Consider the following 20,026-nt stretch of genomic DNA (forward strand, 5'->3'; position numbering starts at 1 on the left):
TTCATGCAGAGGTGAGGCCCAGGAGGCTGGTAGCAATTTTTTGAATCCATACCCTTATTGAACTATGGTTATCTGTACTTGAATAGAATGTGCCTAGGACCTAACATGTATTTCAGTGGGCATCAGGGGAAGTCCATAGTGGTCATTAACCATTTGCTGTACCTGGAACTTTGAGTCTATTTTCGAGAAGTAACATTGGGTGGGGCTAGGATAGCACAGGGGATGAGTTTGAGAGACCTTAATGTGTGTTTAGTGGTTTGATGAATTCTTTTGAATACCCATGAGTTTCTTTTCTCTCCCCTCTCCTAATTTCTCCCTTTTCAAGTTATGAACCATGTTACTCATCAGCTAGACTTTTAAAAGAATAGGCATAGTAGCATATAAACACCTTTTGATAAACAATACAAGTGATGGATACCCTTTATTGAGTGCTTTAACTGCGTGGCCTTTTTGGTGCTAAGCACTTTATGTCATTATCTCCTATCACCCTTTCAACCATCTGGGACTTCCCATTTTATAGGTTAGGAAAGCATTTTAATACCTTGCTGCTAAAATAACATTCCATCTTTGCAATCTTATAATGAACACAGGGTGATATGGTAAAGACTTTGATACATATATCTATTACAACCAGGTAATCAGAACACACACACCACCCACTTTAGCGTTACACCACACCAACTCTTCAGAAAGGCCATCTTAATGCTTCACTGGATACCTGATAAATAGCATCTAGGGTTTGAAGACTGGGGAGAAGGGAGGAAAGAGAGGTCAGGGACTAGCTCAAGGTCACACTACTCGTGAGTTCAGAGGTCAGGCCAGCCCTCCAATCAAGGGTGGTCTGACACTGAAGCCATGTTCTTAACCACTGGCACTGGATAGAAACTACAAACTGGTATTAGGAGAAACTGGGAGATTCTTGATCTGTAGGCATGTGTTGTTATTATTAGTGGTTAATGTAAGTTACCAGAAGTTTGAAGCTGCCAACAATGTAGTTCAGTGAGAAAACCAACACAGTAGGAGCTAGAAGGTTTGGAATCTGATCTCAGCTCAGAAAACATTTAGAGATAAAAGTACAAATTGGTCCTAAATCTGACTTTTGGGGAAATAAGTGATCCTTTCTGAGTCTTGGTTTCCCCTTCTGTAAAATGGGGGTAATAGAATGCTCTCCCTGAGTCTCAGATTTGCTGTGAGAATCTAATGAAGTAATAGTCATGCTTTGAAAACTGTAAAGGGTTCTATACACGTTGGGTGACATGACTTAGAAGTGTTGGCCACTACATGGATTGTGCTTCTGACCCTGGGACAGTTAGAGTGAAAGCTTGCTTTCTGTCATGGAGGTGTAGCCCTCGTGGTGAGCGCTGAATGTGTGTTCCAGGATCAGGAAGTAGAAGAATGCTGTGGGAATTTAGGGCGGAGGAAGTTCACTCTGAAATAGCAGTGCCCAGAGAAGGCTTTATGAAGCGCATGGCAGAATGAATTAATTTGATTTTAACGGGTGTGTGCTGTTCAGATGGAGCAAGAGTAGTTCACTCTGTGGAAATTTACCTTTGCTTTAAAAGGAAGCCCAGTTAAGTGCTGAGGGTCACCGTATGCCTCTTAAAAAATGTGATTTGTGGAACTCAGAGGGAATTTCTTTGCTCTTACAGAAGAGGATGGAGGCATTTTCTGCTGTCCCATGTTCTCTAGCTGTGTTTGTCCTATCCTTCCTTCCTCAGAATACAGACCTGAAAGGAGGGATCTTAAGACTGTTGGATCAGTGTGTGCTATCATCAGTCCTAGGTTAGTTAGCAGTCTTTTTTCCCCATTAATTGAACAGTGGAGAACACTAATTTAAGATTTTAAAAAGATTACAAATTTTTATGGATAAAAATAGCATTGCTGATTATAAGTACTCAGCTGAAGTTAAGAGAGTTATCAGTCTTGCATAGGGAAACAGGGTGACCAATGAACTGGTTTCAGCAGAACTACCTCTCCCATTCCAGTGATTAGTTAATAAAATTATTCCTGACAGTGGCGGCCAAGGAGCTCAGGCAGTTACATATTTAGAGACAGAGAACCCATTGTCCAGAGATCTCAGAAGAGCCTTTGCAAACACACAGAAGGGATTTAGAACAATTTGCATAAATCTCCCTGTGGATAGCGACATGGCTCCAGTATTGGGGGTGGTTCCAGGAACCCCTCCTTGGCTGTATCATGGGGTGACGCTGTGCTTGGTGAGAATTCAGTCTTAGGACGGGTTTTGCCAGCAGGATTGGGTGATGGGATGCTGAATAAGCCCACTGTTTGGTTCCACATAAGGACTCTTTTGTGTTGGCCTGGGGCAGCCACGTTCAGGTTTGTCGTCTTTTCCCCCTGTGATGTTTTTGGACTTTGTGGGCTGGAGAATTAAGCACAACACCTATTCTGAGACAATCTGTCAAATTTTGGTCTTGAAAGGTAACCATAGCCCCTTGTGTTCTAGAATGTGGTGAATAAAAGTCATACATTTGGAGACTTAAGATTTCTTTTTTTGTATTGAAGTGTAGTTGATTTATAATGTTAGTTTCAGATGTACAACATTGTTATTCAATTTTTTATAGATTATACTTCATTTGAAGTTATTAGAAGACAATGGTTATATTTCCCTGTGCTGTACAATTGGAGACTTGTGGTTTCTTAAAGGTCGGGAGAGGAGACTTGGCTTCGCATGCCCAGATAGCTGGGCATTCACGCCTGTTTGTTGTGGAACTTTGCGAAGTAACTTCCTTTTGTTTATTAATACTATTTGCCTTACTCATTAACTTCGTTAAGAATTTTGTTCTCTTGCATAGGTAACAAACAAGCTATACTTTAATATTCCCCTATGAAAGGGTGTGGGTCACTCTGGGGTGTAGTTTAAAATGCCAGGTGGTTACAAATCTGTTTCAGCTTTTCTTTTTCTTTGTTTTGAAAAAAAAATATTAAATACTACCTATCAGGAGTTTTACTGGTTTATTGCACAGAATGTTATCATTCTGGAAGCCACATACACAGTCTGATTTAAAATCCAGAGAGTACTGTATGCACTGGGGATATTTAGTGCTTTAAGTACGAAAATGAAATCCACTAATTTCTAACCTGGAGTTTATTTTCTTTCAGTCTGCTAGCTTGATTTCTCAGCTTTGTTCTAATAATATAAACATTTTATGTTTATTTATAGGTGGCTTTAACCAAGAGAGCAGATCCAGCTGAGCTTAGAACAATATTTTTGAAGGTCAGTATAAAGGATTCTATTTTGTTTCTTGTTTGATTTGTGTTCTATAACTTTTAAAGATTATTTTTGAGCAGCTCTTTATTTCATTGTTAGATTTTTAAAAAATCCCCTCAAGTATCTTTACTAAAGACGTATGAAAGAGATCCTTTATAATTTTGTCTGTTTTAAAAAATGTATCAGATACTTGTAGGCAACAGTTAGTTTGTGACGGCTGCATGATTTATATTTTAATTTCTTTTGTCTCACATGGTGCCAGGTATTAAAAAGGAATTGCTGGGGGATTTAGTCTCACAACCCATTTACCTTTATCAGGATTGACCTGTGCAGTTTGATGATATGAATGCTTTTTCTCCTAAGAAGTTTAAAGCTCTTTGTAAACATCTTAGTAATCCTTCATTCATCCGGAGGGGACTGTCATTGTCTCTCTTTGTAGAACCTTGCTGTTGGTACCATCACCATTATTGTCAGATCATTTTACTACAACTGTGATGCCCCTGAGGAGGCCTCAGTTATGAGTAAGGGTAGATAAGACATCACAACAGACACCATGCAAGTTCCTTTCCTTAGTTTCTTATACTTTGCTCTACTTTGTGATTTTGGGCACCGAGTGATTAATACGCCAATAAAAATCTACCTCAGGTCCCAAACACGAACCACTTTTAAAGTTGACCGGTATTACTCAAAAAAGAAAAGGCTCCTTTTGTAAAGATTTTACAAAGTGTTTTAAAATACTGAAATTTTAAAAAGTATGTAGGTGGGCCTTTTCTAAGCATGGTGAAAGGGTAGCCGTGCTGTATATAAAGAGGACCAAGGCTTCAAGTGAGAAGCTTGTCCTGCTGCTGTGTACCAAATATATGGCTTACAAAGCTGTTAAGTCTGTGAGCATCACTTTCCTCATCAAAATGTGTTACTATTTAAAAAACTGAGAAATCAGGGAATTTGAATACTGATAGGATTATATGATATTAAGGAATTCTTATGAATTGATTTTTTTAGGCTGGGTAATGGTATTTTGAATATGGAAACTGTAAAAGAGTCTTTTTCTTTAAGACTGTATACACTTAAGTATTTACAGATGAGATTAGGATACATGAGATTTGCTTTTAAATAATCCAGTTTTGGTGGGGTAGGAAAAATAAATGGGCAGTGCGATGATTAACTTTTGCAGTTGGGAAATGGAATGTCAGGTTTAGTATACTATTCACTTTACTTTGTATATATTTGAGAATTTCTTATGTTACAAAAATTGTAAATCTCAATGAAAAAACTTGAAGATGGTTTGCATTAGATATTGATTCAGTAAATGATTAAAATTAAATAATTCAAACTAAGAGATGAAGACTCCAAAAGAAAATGGTTAAATAATAAGCAGAATATGAGAAAAAAGAGTAAATTTGTCGGGTGGATTAGATCACACATAGAAAAGCAGAATTCTTTATAAGTTTGTTTGTTGCCCAGAAAGGTCAATACAGTGTAGAGATTCTAAGGTGGAAAAGGATTCTGGATAATGAAAATCCAGAAAACAGACACTCAGGTGTTTCTGGCCTAGACGGGCGTCTATTTCTGTGCTTGTTGGCCCCCTTGGTTGGGCTGAGGTGTGTATGAGGGAACCGTAGACGTTTTTAGCGTGTGAATCTGAGGTCTCTGTTGTGAAACCCAACTGATGGGATTCTGGAAGACCACTGTAGAAGAGCACGTGAGTGGTTGCTGCAGAGCCTGGAGAGATGAATAAAACCTGTTAAGTCGAGCTGGCAAAGTCATAATCATTCTCTGAACTCAGAATCTGTTACTTCGGTTTTCTGAACCAGCAATGGTCGTGGGCATCCTTCTGACAGGAAATGGGAGCAATGTAGAGTATCCCAGTAGATGGTGCATCTTGGATACTTACTGGTATTTGGTGTGATTCAGGGCAAAGGCTCCAGTTAAAAGCTGTGTCCACCTTTTGAGACCACGTGGTAGCTGGTGAGGCTAGGTTAAGATCCTACTTTGAAACAACATATCTTTTCCGCTGCTACATCTTAGCAGTAGGCAAGTCTTGACTGGAGACAAATGATTGATCAGGTGGACCCAGGGAGGGTAGGAGTCTGTGCCGAGTTCTGGAGAGCCACCTGTGGGTGGGGCTTCTGCCTCAGTGGGCCTGCAGGCTGGGGTGGAATCTTTGGGACCAGACAGGGAAGTGCTGTCTTCCCTTGGGGTGGCTAGGACTCCATGGCTTTTGAGTGAGAGTTCCATATGACTTAGTCTGATGGGGTGATGTGGGGGTAACTGTCCCTGAAGAAAACAGTGATCAGCAGTTTCTGGAAGGGATTGTGGATCTGGCAAAAGTTCGGGTGATCTCATCAGGCTCGGGTAGTGTGGTACCAACGCAAATCCATCTTGGCTCAGCACGCTGAGGATCTCTTGTTTATTCTCGACCGCAGATGGTGTTGTGGTGGGGGAAGAATAGGGAGCGAGGCGCTCTGGGGGCCATGCCAGGCACGTCTCCGCTGTGGCCCGGCTTTTCAGTAAAGTGTGGATCAGCAGTGAGCACTCTATAAACCGACTATGCTGATTTTCAGACTTGTTCCTTCCTTATAAATATCCCAGCCTTCTCTCTGCTAAACTAGTTAGATGATTCTTCTGTAGCCTTGGAGAGGTAGAGGTTTCATTCAACCCTTTGGACCAGATGTGCTGGTGGCAGGGGAGCTGGCAGCTGTGGAGATCAGAAAGAGCTAGTGGAGCCGAAGCAGACAGGGAAGAAGGGTTTGGGAGGGCTAAAATGGGCCCAGTTGTGGCTTACTTTATGTTTTTGAGAGGAGTTAAAATCAATTCCACTTTTCTTTTTCTGAAGTTGCTTACTGTATGTTGAGCACAGTGTCAGATGTTGGGAATATAAAGATGTATTAATAATGGCTCCATCCCTTAACTATGTGCCTATGTATGCACGTTAGTGTAAAAACAAAACCAAACCAAACCCGTAATATGGTTGATGTGCATTATATAGCATTCATTAGCAGGAAGATGATGTGGGGCTAATTACATCTTCCTAGAGAGGGTCATTGAAGTTATACGGAGGTGGTGACATATGAACTGGACTCAAAGATAAGTAGGTATTTATCAGATGGAGAAGTAGAGGAGGGTTGTGGAGCAAAGGAAGACCATTCCAAGCAAAGGAAATAGCATGAGCAAAGCAAAGAGCTCTGAGTGCCAGCTGTGGGGGTGACCTGGAGCACAGGGTCTTGGGCAGTGGTACTAGAATGACAGGTGGGGTGGGACTTGGTGTCAAACATCCCCAGCCTAAGGCTTTTTTTTTTTTTTTTCATGCAGACTATTCTTGCGAAATGTGGAGGGTAGTGTTTTGTCTGAATGTAGAAGTTGAACTCTAGATGTAATCGGGTTTGTTTCTAACCTAACATTACCATGGGTTTTTCCCCTGCCTAACGCTTTCCATGCGGCTTCGTGTTAAACAGGTGTGTATTGAGTACTTACTTACTGAGTTTAAATAAAGCGTCATGAAACTTTGCAGTGAGCGGGATGTGCAAAAAAGAATAAGCAAAGACCATATCTTAAAAGAGTTCAGATTTTATACAGAAGACCAGATTTACAGGCCTGTAGAAGGTTAAAAAAAAAAAAAAAAAAAAACTAAGTCAGCATACTCAAGGGTCACTTGTGTGGTTAAAGCAAAAGCCACAGGAAGTGGGAGGAGGGAGCAGTCCCTGCAGTGGTGAGAGGTCAGAGAAGTCTCCTTGAAGAGGGGGTTTGAGGAGCCTCAGGGGTGCGTGGGAGCTGGGGAGGCACAGAGGAGGGCAGCCGAGGGTTCTGGGGAGCAGGTCCACGTTGGAGAGAAGGCCTGGAGATGGGTTTGGGAGCAAACAGCCTCTCCGGATGGAAGGATTTTTGCTTATTCTTCAAATGTTTATTTAAATTCAACTCTGTGCCAAGGAGTCTGCCAAATATTACAGGGTGTGGGTGACAAAATTAGAAAGATAATTGGGAGTTTGGCATTTCTGCTAAACAATAGCAAGCCATTGAAGGTTTTCTGAGTTATGTAGTGACACTGGAGGGTGGGTTTGAGATTTGATTGGTGCAGCAAGGCCACAGGTTAGGCAGCTTTGGATGTAATCCTGGTGTGAGGCCCTAATAACTTGATGAGGGTTGTGGCAGCAGGGGGAATGGAGAATGGGCAAGTTCAAGACGTTTTGAAGGACTGTCTGATGAAAATGACTGATCTTGTATAGTGGATGAGAGAGAGCAGTGGGTAAATATGACCACTGGATAGATTTGCAGGGTGCAGGGTGGTGCCAGTAATAAAAATGGAGAAATTGAGGAGACAACCATTAGCTCAAGGAGGGAGCCAAGCAGGTGATGCTTACTGTCCAGAAGTACGGAGCTGGAAGCAACTAAATGCCTGTAGTGTGAGATGTGGAAGATGGGAAGACTGGACAAGGGAAATAGGTTATATTACAATCTGTAATAGTAATATCTAGTGATGCACACTTGGATTTTATAATTATTCTTTGTTAACGAAAGCATAGTACGTATGTTAAATTTTTTGTAGACAAATTTGGAAAAATAGGTTTTTTTTGAAAACCTTTTTTCTTATGACAGAATGATTCACTCTGAAAATTTAAAAAGCAGATTGTGAAGAAAAGTCACTGTGTTCCATATATATTTATATCTATATGTTTATATATACATATATCCATTTCCTACTCTTTCTCTCCGTTTCTCTGTCTCTATAATGAATATAATTTTTTTCCTTAGCGGGAGGAAAAATACTGTTTCATGCTCATTTTTTTCCCTCAGCTAATATGTTGTGAATATCTTTTCCTATAATTGAATGCATCTCTGCAGTATTTTTATTGCTGTGCTGTTCCTGTGTATAGCTGGTTTACCGTAATTTGTCTAGCCACTCCTTATTATTGGATGTTTAGTTGTCTTCTCTGTTTTACTATCGTAAAACTGTAATGAATACCCTTGAACCTACATTTTTCATATAGCTAGCATTTTCTTAGGATACATTTATAGAAGTGGCATCATTGGATTAAAGAGTAGGTTTACAACATTTTACAGTTTTTGATTCTGGGCAGACTGCCTTTCAAGAAGGTTGTATCCATACACATTCTGGTAGGAGTATAGAAGTTTACTTTTCTCCACATTTTGTTGTCGACTCAGATTATTAAAAAAATACAGCAGCAACAATAAAAGACCTTTCTGCCAACTCGTTAGTTGAAAAATTGAATCTTATTTTAAATTTGTTTTTTAATCAACATCAATATATTTATTCACTATTTGTAATTCTTAATTACGTTTAAAATTTTTTATTTTACAAACATATAGAAAGTAGAATAGTAAACACCCACATAACCAATACCTAATTTAAATTACATTTGTCATATTAGTTTCACATATATGTGTGTGTGTGTGTATACACACACACCCTGGTATATTTCAGTGTAAGTTAGCTATCATCATAATTCACCCTAAATTTCAGGATCTAGCTCCAAATAATAACAGTTTCCCTCATGGCCATAATATATATCATTGTGCACTTAATGCAATGAATACTAATTCCTTAATTACATGAAATACTTGATCTGTATTCAAATTCTTAATTATATTTTATTCCTCCCTTATCACAGGGAAGTGAGGGAAAGAATTTGGTCAGATGCTGTGATCAAGTGTGCACAGCATTTCCCAGTAGCAGGGAAACAGCTGAGGAGAGTGTCCTTCAGCCCTTAGATGTGAATGATTTGTGGCGAAAACGGGTGACTGGATGATTCTGGTTCTGACCTGGCTTGTTCACAGTTGAGTGTTCAGTGTAGTGACAGCTTCCTTTCCTTGGCTACTGTATTCTTCGGTGTGGTGGGTGTTTCTTGATGGTGACAATTGGTTTCTTAGTCAGGGTTCTCCAGAGAAACAGAACCAGTAGGAGATCTCTCATCTCTAGTTCTGGCTGTTTATCCCTCTAATGAGGTTTATTATGAGATACTGGTTTACCCCCTCCATTTTGGAGGCAGAGAAGTCCCATGATGTCCTGTCTGCAAGCCAGAGACCCAGGAAAAACTGTGGTGTAATTCAGTCCAAGTCTGAAGGCGTGAGCAGCAGTGGGGGCTGATGGTGTAAATCTCAGTCTGAGGGCCAGAGAAGATGGGTCCCAGCTCAAGCAAAGGGGCAGGTAAAGGAGTGAATTCTCCTTTCCTCCACCTTTTGTTCTGTTGGGCCCTCAATGGATTGGGGAGGCCAGTCTGCTTTACTGAGTCCACCGATTCAAATGCCAGTCTCATCCAGAAACACGCTCACAGACACACCCAGAAACAGTGTTTCATCTGGGCACCTCTTGGCCGGTCAATGTGACAGAAAATTAACCATCACGATTAGTATTATACTCAGTTCTGCAGAGAGTCCTGAAAGCCTCCCCATTTCATAAGTATACGTTTAATCATACTAAAACGTCTACAGATTGTGAGGGAGAGAAGCTTTGGGTCATTTGTAAAAATCTGTTCCCAAAGAAGGATTAAAGAACATTTTAAAGATTCAGCGGCTGTGAGGTGTAGTCCACTCCCCTGACAGGGACCCTCTGCTCACTGCTGCAAGGGTGGCAGAGCGGCCCTTGTCAGCGTATTCTTCTTCGGGTCTGCCTCTGTCCATCAGTCTAAGGAAGAACCTTTAACATCCTTGCTATAATCACAAGGCAGACCACCCCAGCCTTTGTAATGAGCTGATTTTGAAAACTGAAGAAAACTTGTTTTTTATGTCCAGATTAACATATTCTTACATTTGAGATGATTTCTTTATCACCTCTAAAAGATGAGGCAGATAAAATATCAGATTTTTCATTGTAAACTATTTATTGAGGTATAAATCAAGCTCCCAGATTGTAAATGTCCAGCTCCCTGAATGTTCACAAAGAGACCCCCCCCATGTTGCCTGCACCCCAGAAGCCATCTGATGCCCCTTTGGTCAATACCCACCCCTCCCCAGGGTAACCAGTTGTCTGACTTCTATCACCATACATTAGCTTTGCCTGGTATTCAACTTTATGTAAATATGATCAGACAGTCTGTATTCTTGTGTCTGTTTTCTTTCACTCTTCTTTTATTTGTAAGATTCATCCACGTTGTCGTGTGTAGTTGGTGTTGGTCTCATTGCTGTGTTGTATTCCATCGTGTGACTATACCACAATTCATTTAAACATTTTTTTGTTGGTTGACTTTTGAGTTATTTTCCGCTGTTTTACTCTCCAAAGTAATGCTGCCATGGGGTGAGGCCAGCTCAGTGGTGTGGCACGTCCTCTCTGGTCCCCACCCAGCCTCTAACCTAGGTGCAGCCCTAACCCCAGGCCCGGCCGTGTCCCAAACCAAGGCAGAGACTGCCGTCACACCCGGGAGAGGCCCAGCTCCCTCAGGGCTCCTGCCTCAGCCCCTTGCCCTTGACCCCGCCCCAAAAGGGCCGAGATGGCCACTGAGCACAGGAGAGAGGAGCCCTGGCTCGTACTTGGCTCTGCTGCAGCCCCTCCAGCTCCCAGCCCTGCTTCCAACCAAGGTGGTAGCTGCCAGCACACCCCGGAGAAGACGCAGCCCGTGCTCACTTCAGATCCACCCTCCCACCAGAGCCACTGGGCACATGCAGACTGCAGAGGGGTGCTCCCACTCAAGGACGTGTCTTTAGCACTGGGATAGGTAACTGTTCTCCCTAATTCCACGGAGAAAAAACAGAAAACAAAATTAGAAGACAGGAATATGTTTCAAATGAAAGAACAAGAAAAAACCCCTGAAAAAACCCCTAATGAAACAGGGATCATTAACTTACCTGATAAGAGTTCCAAGCAACAGTAATAAGAATCCTAACTGAACTGGGGCAAGGGGTAGATGAACAGGGAGTTTTAACAAAGAACTAGAAAATATAAAAAAGAACCAGTCAGAACTGATAGTCACTGAAATGAAAAATACACTAGAAGGAAATAACAGATTAAGTGACAGAGGAGAACACATATATGATCTGGAAGATAGAGTAATGGAAGTCACCCAGTCAGAACAGCAAAAAGGAAAACATTTTAAAAAAGTGAGGATAGTTTGAGAAACCTCTGGGACAACAGCAAGGGTACTAGCACTTGCATTATAGGGATCACAGAAGGAAAAGAGAGAGGGAGAAAGGGTAGAAAATCTATTTGCTGAAATTATTGCTGAAATATTCCAAAACCTGAAGAAGGAAATAGATATCCAGGTCCAGAAAGAACAGGCAGTCCCAAGCAAGGTGAACCCATTCAGACCCACACTGAGACATATCATAATTAAAATGGCGAAAGGTAAAGATAGAGAATTTTAAACACAGCAAGAGAAAAACAGAGTCACCCACAGGGGAACCCCCATAAGGACGTCAGCTGACTTTTCAGCAGAGACTTTGCAGGCCAGAAGAGAGTGGCATGATCTACTTAAAATGCTGAAATGCTACAACTGAGGGTACTCTACCCAGCAAGGTTATTTTTCACAATTAACAGAGAGATGAAGAGCTGCTCAGACAAGCAAAAACTGAGTTTATCAATACTAAACTGACGTTACAATAAGTGTTAAAGGGTCATCTTTAAGTGAAAAAGAAAAGGCTACAACAAGAAATAAAAAAAGTATAGGATGGGAAAAATCCCACTGGTAAAGGCAAGTATATAGTCCACGCTGTGGATCAAGCACTTAAATTAACTAGTATGAACTTTCAAAGAAAGTTGAAAAATCAACTAAACTACAATGAACAGCTAAGAGAGACATGAAGATATAAAATACTACAATAAACAGCTAAGAGAGACATGAAAATATAAAATATGACATCAAAAACAAAACATAGTAGTGGGGAGTAGAAAATGTAGATCTTATAGGATGGGTTTGAACTTACATGACTGTCAGTTGAAAACAAGTAGTTTTCAGGTCAACATATGTGAACTCCATTGTAACCACAAATCAAAAAGCTACAGTAGAGACACAAAAACTAGAGAGAGGAGCACAGATATATCACTAAAGAAAATCATCAGACCACAAGGGAAGAGACTGAAAAAGGAAGAAGAGAACAGAGAACTATAAAAGCAGCCAAAAACCAAAAAAACAAAATGGCAAACAACATACCTATCAAAATAATGTTGCTGTGGATATTAAAATTCTAAAGCATGTTTTCTGTTATGTATGTGTGTGTGTGTGTGTGTGTGTACCTACACACACATGCTCCCCCCACCATGTATGTGTGTGTTTACACACATGTTTCTGTGAGATGCACTTACGATTGAAATTGCTGGACCTGTGCTTGTGTGTGTGTTCAGTTGTAGTAGATATCACCAAGCAGTTTTCTAAAGCAGTTCACAGGTTGCATTTGCTCCACATTTAGCCAACACTTGTAATTTCTTTTTAATTATCTTGTGTATGAATGGTGGCATTGCATTGTAGTTTTATTTTGCATTTTCAATGGAACTGTTTTAGGGGTCAGCAGCTTGACAATGATTCTAAAGATCCTTTGGGGGAAAATCAAAGAGTGATTGATTATGGCCAAGAAGACTTCCAAGAGAAAAGTAATGCAATGTTTTTTAACCTCACATTCATTCAGCGGATCCTTACTGAACATGTTTCATTATCTGGCAGGCAACAGTCTGAACTCGAGGGTATGGCAGTGAGAAGGGAAGAAAAATCCTGTCCTGGCGGAGCTTTCCCCCTAGTCACAGCAATTAAGATGCATGTACTCTTGTAACACAAGAGTAGACAGGTCAGTTGCCAAGGGTAGTCCTGAAATGTTTCCTGCTGCAGTGATGACAAGAGCTGTCAGCTCGTCCTGGCATTCTCTCATGGACTTTGGGGACAGCCTCAGAGTACATCTTGACCTTAGGAGGCCATTGCCAATCGATCAGAACTGGTACTGAAGGTGGACTTGATTGCTAAGTCTTCCCCTGGTGACTGTATAATAATTTAGTATGTGGGATGCATGGCATCCCAAAGAGCGCAGAAGGGAGGATGATTTGATGTGTGGTCCTGGGACAACCAAGAGAATAAATGGAAGAAACTCAGGTTGGAGGATCCTTATCTCAAACCACATATAAAAACAAAGTGCCAGTGTATTTAAACATAAAGATAAAAGAAACCTACTCAAAAAAAGCTAAGAGAACATGTGGGTGAGTATTCAGTCTTGAGATGAGGAAGGACTAGTTTCTAAACTTAGAAGTAATGGAAGAAATTACAAAGGAGAATAAAATCTATAGACTCAATTATATAATAATATCAAACTTGAAGAATATTTGCCAGAAGTATGATAGACAAAGAGGGGAAAGGGCATGTTTGCACACTGTTGGTGGGAGTATAAATTGGTACAACCTTTTTCGGAGAGCAGTGTGCTAAGTTTCAAGAGCCTTAAAGTTCCTCTCCTTTGACTCAGCAGTTTCTCTTTCTGGCATCTAGCCTTTGAAAGTTGACGGGAATTTGGACAAATACTGTATACAAAGCTGGCTACCTTAGTTTTATTTAAAAATCCTAAAAACTGGAAATAATCCAATAATAATCTAATAATGTCTGCTGGTGGGAGAGGAGTTAAATTGTGTTTTTAAATAAATGAATTATTCACTACGATAAGCAAACATAGGTATAATTCTAAATCATAGGATTGCTGTAATTAGCAGTGACATTTCCTTTATATTTCAGTTTCGTTTTGCCTCAGTAAGGAAAATCAAAATATAATTCTACGATTGCAGAAAGCCGACTTCGATGCTAACTGAAGAATACTAGGATTATTGGGCCATCTTTGGGCTTTTCTTTTGTGCTATGCTAAAAAATGTTAAATAAAAACCAATATTCTAGTGCTTTATCAAGTGCTTATTGTGTGTATGGCATTGTACTAGTTATGTTAGATGATTGTTAATTTATTTCTAGCGAAAACGTTAAAAGCAGGTAGTGTTGTTACCCCATTTTGCAGGTGGGGAGCCAGAGACCTAGGAAACTATCTACTTACGTGAGGTCATACGGGTGGTAAGAGGCAGAGGCAGAAGCAGGGCCCCGCACAGCGCAGGCCCGAGGGACTCCAGAGCCTGTAACTGGGTATCTGACCAAGAGCTTATCCTGCATTGGGATGACTGAAATGTAGAAATAACGTGACTTTTTAAAACAGTTTTAATTGGGCTTAACTGCCAGCACAGAGGGAGCAGAGATGCTGTCATTACAGCTCCCTTCACCGTGCTGCCCCATCACTGTGGCCACCAGTGGCTGCTGTCACCCAGCTAGGTCTGTTCTAGTGGCTCATGGTTGTCACCTCCCCACTCCCCCAAATCACGGTTCGATCCCCAGGATCAAGATACTCTCTCCTGCTCCACAAGGATGCACATGATCTCCATGTTGTTTCTCAGCATTTCCCGCTGCCCCCAGGGCTCCATGGAGCAGGAATGAGCAGGTTCCACTTCCAGGAATGTATCGTGGGCGGTATCCGGGGGAAAGCTGTGAAAAAAGGTCACATGCCACCGTGTTCTTACTGTTTCTGTTCTAGAATGTAGAGGACACCAACTACAGCAGCATTTCTTACCTGCTTTCGTAAAATCCCACAGAAGCCATGCTGTTAACAGTCTCTGCTTTCTAGCTTAGCTTGTTTGTCATCCCTTTTTTTTTTTCTCTCTTTTTTTGGCATCATTGTTGCCCTTGAAACAGGAATGGAGGAGAAAGAGTTAGGATGTTTTCATCCATGATTTCATAATTCTACTTTTTTAAAAAAAGCTCTATGTCCTTGCTAAAGAACAAGACATAATTTGTCTTCCACATTTCTGTAAACCAGGGTTCCTGAACCTCAGCACTGCTGACATTTGAGCTGCATGACTTTGTAGTCAGGGGTCACCCTGTGAGTTGTATGGTGTTGAGCAGCATCCCTGGCCTGTACTAACTAGATGCCGGTAGAGTCCCCTCCCCCAAGCTGTGACAGTCCAAACCGTCATCAGACACTGCCAGATGTCCCCTGTGGGGAAAAAGAAAACAGGCAGCTCAGAGCTAGAGAATTCCGTTCCCCAAAGGCAGGTCACATACAGAGAAGGCTAGTTCTTCTGCATGGTGCTTGCTATGGAGAACGTTGGTGTTGGTAAGTTGGACAGTCAGGCTAAACTGCCCCCAGTTGAAAACCACGGGTATGAAAATAAAGCTTGACAAACTGAATGTGTCTTTGCTTTTTCTTTGGAGTGACGGGAAATAACTATCCTTGTGAAGAGTATATTGTCATATCTTGTATTTTATCCTTTGAGTATTTTCAGCTCTTTCACATATTGATCTCGATTATATACTTTTGAGAATAAAACATCTTTTCTCTCTTCTTTTTAAACAGTATGCAAGCCTTGAAAAAAATGGTGAATTTTTCATGTCTCCCAATGACTTCGTCACTCGATATCTGAAAATTTTTGGAGAAAGCCAGCCTAATCCAAAGACTGTGGAACTTTTAAGTGGTGTGGTGGATCAGACCAAAGATGGGTATGTTTATTTTTAATGATCTCGTTTAATTTTTTGGTTTGAAACAGCTTTCTGTTGCTTTGATGATTAGGAAGTCAGTGTCTGCCTTCCCATCTCTTAAGAGCATTTTCTTTACCTATTGCAATTAATACATTATTTTAGAAATAATACCCTTAGCATTTCCTTCAGTGTTCTTATCACAGTTGGGGATTCTCTATGTGTACTTTTTGTGGTTTCACAACTACTGTAGTCTAGTGGTGTGAAGATACACTTGAGTGTATGTAGTACTGGTATTTTTCAAGGCAACTGTAACAATTGTGAATAAATGTAAAAACATAGCACTGTGAACATAACTTTTCTATAATCTTTCTCTGTGCTCCGATAACTTTTAAATGTCACATATGATTAAATGCTATAAATCTAACAGACGGAATAATGACTCCAAATCCCCAAGAAAAGCATTCTGCCCAAGCCGGAAGAGAGACACTGAGCCATCTAAAAGTAAATAGGACACTTTGCAAAATGCCTTTGGATTTTTTTCCCCTTACCTGTCTCTCTGTTTATGTATTTTTAAAAATGAATCTTTCCTAAGCCGTGTAAGATTGCAGTTGGCTTTCACCATTAAGTGCAGAATTCGGGGCTCCAAAATATTGGTAGCAGGAACACAAATGTCCCCCTAATAACCAAGTGTAATCTAGAAAAATCAGCCTTCTCTGTATGAACTGTAGTAGACGCAGCCTGCTGCCCTTGCCGCCTGCTTGCACCCCCTTTGGTAGGCTAGTTGGCTGCCATTCTGGGGTAGCATTCTCTAGCTTTGAGCTTTCTCTGTTGATCCCGTGGCTGATTTTCCCACATGCATGGGGTTGCGATACAACCAGAGTATAAAATCTCTTGACTTAACTGAATGCTCTCAGTTTTTACCAGCGCATCCCCATTCTTATGCACCTGTTTTTCTGTCATTCACGGAAGTAACCTCTCAGATGAAGGTCTTGCAGATGGAAGGCAGTTGCACTTGCTGTAATACCCTGGCGGATGGCTGGACTATACCGTCTCTGTTCCAGTAGCGGTTACTTGAGTTACTTCTGTTTTCCATCTCCTCCCCAAGGTGGGGTTTTTTGCTTGGTAGGAAGTGTCATGTACGAGCGAGCCTTCCGTCCCTCACAGGGTCTCTGTGGGGTGGTGCAGGGAGAGGCTGAGGTATATTTCACACTAGTTCATTCAGGATGAAGCTAGACAGAACATAAATTTATTCTATCAAACATTTTTTTGTGAAGAAAATTTGGTTGCTTCCACATCCCCTGTGCTTATAAGATTCAGAGGAAGTGTGACTGAGCTCACATGCAATATGAATTATCTGACTCAAGGTTTAAGATCAATTTTTTCCTTCTTGATAAACATTTTTTTAAATTACAGAAAAGCTAAGAGAATACGATGAATGCACAAAAGATATGCTTCACCTAGACTGACTAACCATTAACATTTTGGACACCTTTGCGCTTTTTAGTTTTTAACACTCTTTCTACACATAAACATGCACACATATAATTTCTTTTTTTGGCTGGTACCATCTAACTATAAGCTGCAGACATCATAATACTTCAGGATTTATCTTCTATGAGTAAAAACCTTCTTACAATTGTCGTATTTAGAAGGGTTAGCAGTCATGTCAAATATCACATAATATCCAGTTCATTTTCAAATCAGATCTCCCCACCCCCCACCTCAAATGCCTCATTGCCTTTTTTCCTTCTTTAATCCAGGATTTAGTCACCATTCTTGTATTATATTTAGTTGTATCTCTTTGGGTCTAGAACAGACTCCTGCCTTTTATTGTTTTTTTCATGACATTGAAAATCCAGGCCCTGTTATTTCGTTGAAGGGCCCATGTTCTGGACTCATCTGATTGTTTCCTCATGACTTGGATTCGGGGTGCAGGTTAGGAGAGACTCCACTACCTATTGTGTCTCCTCCGGAGGCACCTTGTCCTGGCGTTGATGATGGTCAATTTGATACCTTGGTTAAGGTGGTGTCCACCAGATATTTCCACTGTACAGAACCCATTTTTGTTTGCAGTTAGTAAACAGATGCTTCCAGGGGATGTGGGGTATCCTGTTGCCCAGCAGCCTTTCAGCCAGTGGTCTTGACATCCATGGTGATCCTTCTCCGAACCAGTTGCTACACTGGTGTTGGAAAAGTGGTGAGTTTTCTAGTTCTCTCTCTCTTCTCTGTGTATTGTTTAGCATTTTTCAGTAGAGGAGAGCTTTCTTCACTCCTTTTCTTTTTCTCTTAATCTTTTATATCGGTATAAATTCATGGATTTATTCATTTTAAACTCAGTGCATTATAAGCCTTTACTGTATTCTCTGAGTAGCTCAAATTGTCCCAGTGAGATTGATGGGAGTCCCTTCAAACTGGCTGCTGTACCCTCAGCCTTTGAGCTGTGCTTGCTTTTGGCAAATAAAATGTTCCAGGCTCACTTTGGATTTGTCCTGCCTCTGACAGGGAAGTCACTCTTCTCTCAGAGGCGCTGGTTCCTTTAGTTGGGGCTGGTGCTCGGAAACAAGGGATTGGGTTCTGGCTTGTTATGAGGGTGTTACTGCCTCGAACTTTTCAGTGGGAAGAGCTGGGAAATACACTTTTAAAAATCAAAAGTTTATAATGGTATTTCCTATTTAAATTTAACATTTTCGGGGTTTTCTATGTCTTTTATTTTGTGTGTGTGTCTCTTTCAGTGAACATTTTGATTCCTAGCTATGTTAATATATTTAGTCATTAATTTTACACAATTATTGTATCTTCTAATGGACTTCGCTTCCTTTCCATCACTCCTCCATTAACACACATGCTTTTCCTATTTCTTTTTACATACAGTCTTCGAAAATACGCCTTAAATTCATTAGATGCCAACAGTGTAACATACATTTTCCATATATAATATAATGTAACATAGCATGTATTTTTTTTTTAAGAGTTTATAACAAATCTGAAATGTTGGCTTTCTTTTCCTAGTTTCCCAGATGAGAACTGAAGGATCAAGCAGTTTGCTGCCAACAGGTGCTCAGGCCTGTCCTGGCTCCATCCAGGGCTTGGCACAGATCCAAGCTGCCTCTTCTCTCATCACCTTGCAGTCCTCTTTAACTTGACATTTTCTATCAGATTTTGTATCATTTTATATCTTGCTGTTTTTCTGTGACCCAGAGTATCTTAGATGGCCTCAATCCTTTGCCCTATGACTTTTTTTTTTCCAGTTGCAAAAGCAATATTAATAATGAACAGCTCAGTTTCAAAAAGGGAAACAACCATCCATGACTTCCTCATCTTGCCACAAATTTTTGAGTTTTTTAGTATCTTACATCATTTAACCCACGTCAACATTTTTCATAATTTGAATTCATTTTAATTGTAATTCTCTTTTATAATCTTTTAGACTGTATCAGTTTTTATATTTTCATATGCTATTCAGATTAATGTGCCATACTTTATGAAATCATGTCCTTACAGAGTTATTTCAGTTTCTACTTTTCTATAATAGGTACTGTTGGAGTGCATATCTTCTTGTATGTGACATTACCCCCCTTTATTTAATATTTCCTAAGAAAGAATAAAGAAGAGAGGAGGACCCTCTAAAGGTAGAAACATTTAATAACTCACTATGTATTGTGATAATTATTTCCAAAAGGACTGGGTGAATGGAGGAACTCATGCCCGGTGTTAAAGCTAACTGAGCTGGTAGCACAGGGCCAGTGTTTGAGACCCATTTAGGTGTTCCTGTGCCATTTCCTCTAATCCCAACTCTGACACATCACTCCAGTATTTACTTCACAAATAGGTGTAGTCATACATCTATTCTTAGCATAAAATGGTGAATGTCTTCATTTCCCCGTCCTTTCCCTTTCTTTGGAAGCATAGTGTTTGTCAAGTTCATATGTCACACATCATTCTCCCAGATCAGCTACTGTTCCTTGAAAAAAAAACATGACAGAAGCCACATGTGGCCCCCCCTGACCCCAAAGCACAACACACACATCCACAGCAAGGGAGTGCTGGAGGGGTGCCGTTCATCTGGCCAGGCTCTTTTGGGGTGTGATCGCTTGGCTTGACCGGCCGGAGGGATTTTAGTGCATAACTTTATTAAAATTTGAAAAGCTATTTGTAGATAGATTGACAACTTTGGGATTTAAAAATAATGACCGTGTTGGCCCAGATGTCATGGTGACTTGGCACACTCATTTTTCGTTAGGTACTGTCCCCTTGCTGTAGTTTCTTGAGTCCAAGGACCAGGTCCTGCATATTTTACTGTCTCCAGCGTCTAGTCCAGCATCTGGCTTCGATTTCACATCAGGTTATTGGCTAAGGTAAATCTACTAAG

At 40.6% G+C, this 20,026-nt stretch overlaps 1 protein-coding gene across 3 annotated transcripts in view; it reads left to right on the forward strand.

The window, feature by feature from the left end:
* SLC25A13 (solute carrier family 25 member 13) overlaps positions 1-20,026 on the forward strand; it is a 179,820-nt gene that overhangs the window by 23,582 nt on the left and 136,212 nt on the right. For 2 of the 3 annotated variants that reach the window (XM_010972366.3, XM_010972374.3), the window contains exons 2-3: positions 3,182-3,235; positions 15,536-15,678. In XM_010972366.3, the coding sequence (XP_010970668.1) occupies positions 3,182-3,235; positions 15,536-15,678 (197 nt within the window). Of the gene's footprint in view, positions 1-3,181; positions 3,236-15,535; positions 15,679-20,026 lie in introns of those variants that run through there. The other variant, XM_045508640.2, reaches the window with a different exon arrangement.

The sequence above is a fragment of the Camelus bactrianus genome, chromosome 7, assembly GCF_048773025.1.
Source record: "Camelus bactrianus isolate YW-2024 breed Bactrian camel chromosome 7, ASM4877302v1, whole genome shotgun sequence".
NCBI lineage: Eukaryota > Metazoa > Chordata > Mammalia > Artiodactyla > Camelidae > Camelus > Camelus bactrianus.